This window comes from Chinchilla lanigera, unplaced genomic scaffold, assembly GCF_000276665.1.
Source record: "Chinchilla lanigera isolate Chin_1 unplaced genomic scaffold, ChiLan1.0 scaffold00040, whole genome shotgun sequence".
NCBI classification, from domain to species: domain Eukaryota; kingdom Metazoa; phylum Chordata; class Mammalia; order Rodentia; family Chinchillidae; genus Chinchilla; species Chinchilla lanigera.
This window is the reverse complement of record NW_004955441.1, coordinates 6316959-6325353: the sequence shown is the minus strand read 5'-3', so window position 1 is coordinate 6325353 and position 8395 is coordinate 6316959. Positions and strand designations below refer to the sequence as shown.

At 45.2% G+C, this 8395-nt stretch overlaps 1 protein-coding gene across 1 annotated transcript; it reads left to right on the top strand.

The window, feature by feature from the left end:
- Positions 1 to 1917: 1917 nt before the first annotated feature.
- Positions 1918 to 3277, top strand: LOC102012901 (general transcription factor 3C polypeptide 6-like). Its single transcript, XM_013517515.1, is given in 4 exon segments — positions 1918 to 2095; positions 2628 to 3017; positions 3020 to 3086; positions 3088 to 3277. Coding segments are annotated over 4 exon segments (825 nt in total).
- The last annotated feature ends 5118 nt before the right edge of the window (positions 3278 to 8395 follow it).

Below are 8395 nucleotides of genomic sequence, written 5' to 3'. Positions count from 1 at the left end.
TTCTCAATAATGTCCTTCACAGTAATTTATTTTTTTGGTGGAGGATCCCATTTGCCCTGAAACGTTACATTTAACTGTCATGCTTTTTCTTTCGCTCTCCTTTAATTCTAGAGCAGCCCCTCAGTAAATATGGCTTTCCCCTGCCTCCAACTTTCCTCCAATGATTTTACCACCTACTGATGATTCAGGCCTGAATCAGTGGCTGCTATGATGGAAGGTCAGTTTTTCACACGTGTACAGAATATGCCAGGAGACTTGTATGCTTTAGATCCTTGCAATAGCTGTGAGATATTCCTTATTATCTAACCGAAAGAGTTGTATTTCCCTGAATTTAAATCACTAGTCTGAGGTAATTTTGCTTTGCAAATTAGAGAGCTGGAATTTGAACCTAGAGCGCTTTTCACCGTGTCAGCCTCCCTCTGCAGGCATTGATAGTCAGATATGCATGGGACCCTTTTAGTGCTCTGGAAACTATGGAGCCCTGTCTGGCCTTGAACTCACAGCAATCCTCCTGCCTCAGCTTACAAGTGCTGGCCATCATGCCCAGCTTGACTGATTTTTTACTTAATTTCACTGGGAAGCATCAAAGGAATACCCTGAGGAGACTTTTGTTCCTCTTGTTCTTTGATCTGAATAGTATATATTTAATCAATTTTATGTAAATGGCTTCAAAATGAGCCTTTCATCTCATCTCTTCTGACCTGATTGCAGCCTCTAAGCTCTTTCTAAATATGGGAATTCTGGAGCAACACCTGGCCTGCGCTCAGCCCTCACTCCTAAGCACACAGGAAGCCATTTGTGGAGTCCTTTGGAACAGCCACGCTTTCCAGCCTCAGAACTCTTTTAGTCCCGAGAGTTATAAATCAATTCCCATTTGGTTTAGGGGGAAGAAAATGGGGAATTTATTGAGTAATATAGTGAAAACTTCTGGCTTCAGGAGTACTAGAGGAGCGGAGTAAACAAAAAGAGTTGAGTCTGGGCTAAAACGGTACCGGTTTGACTTGGTTGCTTTTTTTTTTTTTTTTTTTCTCTTTTTGAGACAAAGTCTCACTATGCAGTTCAGGCTGGTCTTGAGCTCACTTTGTAACCCAGGCTATTCTCAAATTGCAACCATCCTCCTGCCTCAGCCTCCCAAGTGTAGGGATTATAGGCTTGCGCCCCATACCCGGCAAGCCCAGCACAATTTTTAATGGCTATAGAATTTTAGGGTTTTTTTGAGACAGGGTCTCATTTTGTAGTCCAGGCTGGCCTTGAACTCACTATATAGCCCAGGCTGGCCTCAAACTTGTGGCAGTCCTACCTCAGCCTCTTGAATGCTGAGATTATAGGTATGTGCCACCATGCCCAGCTCCATAATTATTGTTTGTTTGGGTTTTTTTTTTCTTTTTGAGAGAGGGTCTCCCTATGCAGGTCAGGCTGGCCTTGAGCTCACTTTGTAGCCCAGGCTGGTCTCGAACTTGCAACGATCCTCCTGCCTCAGTCTCCCAGGTGCTGGGATTATAGGCGTGCACCACCATGGCCTGGCAAGTTTGTTGCTTTTTATATCTTTTCCTTTTGTTTATCAAATTTGCCTTATTTTCAGCACTTCATTTTATAACTATGATTTTCAGTACCCCTAGATTTATAGTACACTGTAATAGCAACCTCAATAAAAAGCAAGCTTCTCATTTTCCATGGTGTGAGCAAAAGTCTCTGGATTGAATCTCACTGGGCAGGCTTGGGTCAGACGCTTTGTAAACTGATGACTTGATCATTCATAGGGTAGGGTCAGCTTTATCCAAAAGTATTGGGGCCGGGGATATAGCTCAGTGGCACAAGCACCTGCCTGGCAAGTGCAAGGTCCTGAGTTCGAGTCCCGGTACCATAAATAAATAAGTAAATAAATAAACACAACAGCAGTATGGATTGGGAGCAGGGATGCGGGACCTCGCAAGGGAAAATCTGGGTTCTACTCCCACAGTGAGAATGGATGCTGAACACGCAGAAACAATATGCACCCAGAAAAGAGCCAAGGGACTATGTCTAAGCATTAAGAATATTTTGACACATCAGACGCAACCTGCACCTCAGAGGCGCTTGCAACATTTTGTCAGCGGTTCAGTAGCAGCTGTTGCTCCATCCTCACATCTATTCTCTTTTTATCTTTGTCGGTTGAGTCTTCCTGATTAACGCGATAGTGATGCAAATCTGTCTGAGCCTTTCTCAATATTTTCAGTGACTCTGCTGTTTTACTAAAGCTAGGAGCTGCCACGCACGCTTGAAGGGACGGGGAGGAAAAAGTAGATCAAGAAATTTGCTCTCAAATTCAACCGGACTGCATTCCTCAAAAGATGGAATTTCACACTAACAAGCATAGGTGAATGAGTATAACTCGCGGGAGAAAATAGCATTCAGGCAACTTGACAGAACTGTCTTTTTTTTTGTCTTTTTGAGACAAAGTCTCACGATGCAGTTCAGGCTGACCTTGAGCTCACTTTGAAGCGCAGGCTGGTCTCGAACTTGCAATGATCCTCCTGCCTCAGCCTCCCGAGTGCTGGGATTACAGGCGTGCGCCACCACACTGGGCTACAGAACTGTTTTACTCCATAGGGAAGATGGTGGCCCTGTGTGGGGTGACTGGTGACCAGACCATGAGACCGAGGAACCCAGGCTGGAGGATCCAGCGAACGAGAAGGAAGAAGAGGAGGAGGAGGCAGAGCGGTTTTTTCTGGTGGAACTGTCAGGAATTACTGATTCGGACTTGCTTTCCAAATGTGAAAATAAATGCAAGCTTTTGGGGATTGACACCGAGAGGCCCGTTCTGCAGTTGGACAGCTGTGTCTTTGCTGGGGAGTATGAAGATATTCTTGGAACCTGTGTTATATTTGAAGAAAATGTTGAACATGTGGATCCAGAAGGCAATAAAGAAACAGTGCTGAAATATAAACGCCACACAAGGAAGAAACCCACTGTGACCAGAACTCTCCTGGCAGAAGAAGAAAGCGTAGAAGGGATCGAATGGCTCCATATGAAGGGTAATGATTCAACTACAGACCCAACGTGATTTGTAGTTTTCTCCATGAATATGACTAGGAAGCTGTAGCTCCATCCTCAAAAAAAGCTTAATGTGGAAGAACAAGAGACTAAAGTGAAAGGCAGTTCAAACCTCACCTGCGAACGGCAGAAACCACCAGAAACAGAGGGTTCTGGTCCTCCTGTTGACATCCCTGCTTCTGAGAGGGAAGGTTCTGTACTTGGGGAAACTCAGTTCGCTTCCTTAAAAATCACTTCTAGATGAAATGTTCCTCATAACTAGTCATGAACTTGTAAAAAAAAAAAGCGTTTTCATGTAAAAGAATTGGCTGTATAGCTTTCATTTGCTTCACCTTTTTTGTTGGCATTACATACGTTTCCAGTTAGAGCACAATTTAATATACCAGAATCATTCAGGACCCAACACAAGGGGAATTTTTGGTTTGTTGTTTTTTTTTTTTTTTGACACAGGGTCTCACTCTGCAGCCCACACTGGGCTTGGATTTGCTATGTCGTCCAGACTGGCCTTGACCTCATAATGTTGTCGCCTCACCCTCCTGAGTACAATTAAAATTTTAATTTTTTAAAATTCTTTTTGTCTTTTTGAGACAGGGTCTCACTATGCAGTTCAGGCTGGCCTTGAGCTCACTTTGTAGCCCAGGCTGGTCTTGAACTTGCCATGATCCTCCTGCCTCAGCCTCCTGAGTGCTGGGATTACAGGTGTGTGCCACCACACCCAGCTTCTTTATTTTTTTAGTTTTTTAATTTTTATTTTATTTATTTATTTTTTTTTTCAATTAAAATTTTAAAACAGGAGTGGTGGCCCACACCTGTAATCCCAGCTGCTTGGGAGCCTGAAGCAGGAGTTCAAGATCACCTGGGCAATTTAGTTAGATCCTGTCTCTAAAAAAAAGGGGTGGGGACAGGGATGTAGCTCAATGGGAGAGCACTCCAGGGTTCGCTCCCCACAAAACAGTAAAGTTTATATGACTTTAGTTCCCTTGGAAAACTGTCTTACTCATACACATGTATAGAATTCACTTTCATAATTTTGACAGCATGATTCAAGTCTGCAGTGCCTCCCATGTCTGCTACCAACACGGGAATCATGCACGGCGTCGTCTTCCTCATTCCCACATGACACTGACTCAAGAGGTCTCAGTTAGCACACACTTCCTACTTTTGAATGGATTATATTCGACTTATTTTGGATGATACATATCCAACAAGATATAATAAGTACGATGTTTTTTTAATTTTTTTTTTTTTTTTTTTTTTGCCAAAATCGAACTTGGAAGCTCCTCTTTGATAAGTGAAGATTGACTGGGAAATCCAAAATATTACTAGCTTAAGAGAGATGCAACTTGATTTTTCTCCTAAAAACAGTACATAAGTAAGTATGTCAGGTGCTGAGATTTTACCCTGCTTCAGGTTGGTGTTTCGTGGATACCGGCGAAACCACAAGACTCCTGGGTCTGAGGTAAATGATTATTTTTTTTCTACTCACTACAGAACAACAAGTGTCCTCGTTGTGCTGGTGCTAGTTCTCCATGTCTGCTGAAACACACAGCAGCAACAAGGAGAGACCAAAGTAGGTACTGCACACAGGAGGTCAGCACTGCAGTAGGGCTCCTCCACGTTATTTATTTGCAGCCCTGGAGATGGAATGCAGGTCTTTATGCACGCTAGACAAGCTCTCTACCACTGAGCTAACCCCCCCGGCTTTGCGTAGTAAGTAGTACCCGAGTCTATTCTTTTTTTTTTTTTTTTGGTCTTTTTTTGAGACAGGGTCTTGCTATGGAGTTCAGACTGGCCTTGAGCTCACTTTGTAGCCCTGACTGGTCTTGAACTCAAAACGATCCTCCTGCCTCAGCCTCCCGAGTGCTGGGATTACAGGCATGCGCCACCGTGCCTGGCTTTCGCGAGTCTATTCTTTGCATGGGGGAAGATGATACCTCATCCCTCACAGCTGCTCATTGCAAATTTAACCTTGAGAAACAGCTGGCTGAAGAGTGATCAGGGATTGCATTTTTGGTATGCCCAAAAGTATGTTCGGGGTAGCCAGGGTCCTGGCAGGTGGCTTCTCTCAGCAAGTGGGCCAAGACTGGTACAGCAGTTCTGGTATGTGGTCAGCTGCGACACACGCTCCTGCTAACTTCCTGTTTCTCCATCCCTAGGGCGTAGTCTGAAACCCATTTGGCTAATGAGGCTTAACTCCATACCAGTATTTAGAGCAGCAGACAGGGAGAGCAGACAGGGAGAGGAGGTGAACTCCCCTTTCCAGAAGCATCCTCCAAGTTCCATGTACCGTGTCCTCTTCATACTTACTGACAAGAGCTTATTCAAATAATCATATTGAGCTGCAGGGTTAGTTTAGAAATGCGGAACCTTTATGCTAGGCAGTCTGTTAATGTAGTCTAAAAAAGAGGCATTGGGGAATAAGTGGCATTCTGCCACAGTCTATAATGGTTTATAGTTCATAGATATATAACTTCCTAGGACCTTGGAGTGTGGGCAGTGCTACCTCATTCCTTCCGCCCTTCACGCATAATGGGAATCTGAGTCTGTGGTTTAGATGCGTACTGATCTCTGGCAGCTATGTGTGAGCGCATACCTGGGAGGTCACATGCATTTTAGGCATCACCCAAAGGAGAACATGAAGGAGTCAGATGATTTCCAGGGACCTGGAAGAAGACAGGCGGTGGGGGACTCAAGCTAGGAACCTGGACGATCAAAGTGGGAAAGTCTGAGAGCGTTCTGGATAGAGGGCTCCATTATACCCAGAGGGTGGTGGTGCAGGTTGAATCACTTGGACGGTGGTGAGTTTGTCGACAAAACATCTTAAGCGGCACAAACTTCCCCCAGACCCTGTAGAACCAGCTCCTGTGAGGAATACGGAGAACTTCAAGTCAGTCAGCTCAGAACTTAGGCTGTTTGTGTCTTGGAAGAGATGCCCGGGAGGAATGGGTTTCCAGGTCATGCCTCTTCCGACCAGGTACCGCCTCCAGCAGCACACTCAGCTCTGAGTTCTTCAGTGGATTAATCCACGGAGAGTACAATGCTCACACGAGCCAGTTACCTTCCAAAAGGCCTATCTCTGAACACATGGCACTTTGGGGCAACATTTTAGATCTAAACCATTACATTGATCTTAGATTTCACAGCCTCCAGAACTGTAAGAAGTAAATTTCTCTTCTTCATACATCACCAAGTCTCAGGAACTTTTTCTTTTTGAGATAGGGTCTCATTAGGTACTTTAGATTGGCTTTGAACTCACTCTGTAGCCCACGCTGGCCTTGAATTCGTGGTGATCCTCCTGCCTCAGCTTCCCGAGCGCTGGCATTTCAGGTGTGTGCCATCATGCCCAGCTTCAGGAACTTTTGTTATAGCAACACTACTGGACTAAGACAGGTGGAAGTGATTGAAGAAGCCGTGTCTCTTCTTCAGAAGAGACAGAGAAGAAAAGGCAAGGAGGGAGACAGGATTTGAGAACAAACACTGAGAAAGCAGCAGCTGGGACCTCAGGCACGGGGATCAGGATGGGAAGACTTTTTAGCAGAGACTTTGCCTAGGCTCCTGGGGCCTTTTTGTGTGAAAATGGCTGAGTGAGTTTATTGCAGCAACTTTGGTGCCCTAGGAAAGGACTGACTGATAAACAGCCAAGAGGAACTACAGTCTAGATAAAATCTAGATAAGAAGGTTCTGGTAGACATCATGCGTCCAGGCCCAAAGGTCAACACACATTTCAGCCGAGGTCAGCCAGTCAGGGCAATCAATCAGTGAGTTTGAGCTGATAACAGCCAATGGGCAGCACCCTCTTCTAGAATGGAGGCCCTCTGCTCCCTGGCCTCTTGGAACTGCCAACCAGGTGTGAGGTAGACTATAATCAGAAGCCGGGTCAGAGGCCTGCAGGTCTGGCCCTCCCTGGTTAGGCTTTCGTACAGAGGAAACATAAGCTCCACTTCTTGACTTCAAAGGTTAGCCCTGAATTTAGGTCAGAGAGTGGCAGCAGAATTGCCGTTTCTCCTGGCTTAACCACATTCTACAAAGAAACGTGATTATACAAGGGCCAGGTGAGAGCAGGAGGAGACAAAACACGATACGGCCCCTGTGCAGTGGTTTTTCTGACGCCAATTATGTGTCATTTCCCGCCATGCCAGGCAATTCTCTGACACCAGCCGACCGTCCCATCCTTTGCTGTGACTCAGAAAAAATGACATCCGAAGGACGGCACTTCAGGCTTCAGAAGCAGGCCGCACAGAGCACAGTCCCTCTCTGACCGCCTCCTGTCCTCCTGTCTCTTGCTCGCCTTTCTCCCCCAAGGCAAGTCACCGACACTAGAATTTGTCTTCCTCAAGGTGGTTCATAGGAACCAGAGTATTTTTCCCCAAAGTAAGTCATTAAGCCTAAAAATAGTATTCATCTGTCCTGGAGCTTGCCATAGTGACTCCCTGGCTTATCCTGTCAGATAGCAGGTCGTAAGAGCTCGGTTTCACAAGAGGCTCTGCCCATACCCAGGAGCAAAGAACGTCCAGAAGAATCTGAACAGACAGCTCTTGCTGGGTTTCTCCCTCAGATGGCAGGCTTTCTGTCCTGTCACTTTCCTACACAGCTATCCAGGCTTCATTTCATTTAAGCATAAAGATAAGGAGATTGTTCTGTGTCCTTGGAACTTCATTCTGCAGATCCACAAAAAACTTTCGACTAAGCGCTGGGCATAATGGTGCATTCCTGTAACCCCAGCACTCAGGAGGCTGAGGCAGGAGGATCACCTTGAGATTTGAGGCCAGCCTGAGCTACATAGTGAGCTCAAGGCCAGCCTGAACTATATAGCAAGACCCTGTCTCAAAAAACAAAACAAATATTTTGATTAAATAAATAAATGTTACTTTTTGCTCTTAACTGGTCTTTTTTAGAGAGATATGTGCCATGACCCTTATGACAGGTGAGGAAAGGTGTCACTCCTGTTAAAGTCTGACACTGCCTACCTGGACTTAGGGACTGAACTCACAGGCTAATGTCTCAGGCTCACCAGACTGTGCCCACTTTGTACACCAGCCAAAAATGGGATGCCAAGCTATCTACATTTCTCTCCACTTGGCTACATATTTTGGGGTTCCCAGCGCCTCCACTTAGGTTTGGTAGGTTGCTAGAATGGCTCACAGAAATTAGGAAAGGACTTTACTTATGTCCATTGGTGTATTATAATGAATACAACTGAGGAACAACCAAATGGAAAAGGTTCACTGGGCAAGGTATAGAAGTAAGCAGATCTTCTGTGTCTTCCCAGTATATAAATGTGTCCAGCAATTTGGAATCTGTCTCAGTCACATTTCTTGTTGCTGAGACAAAGCACCAGACACCTAAAGTTAAAGGAGGAAAG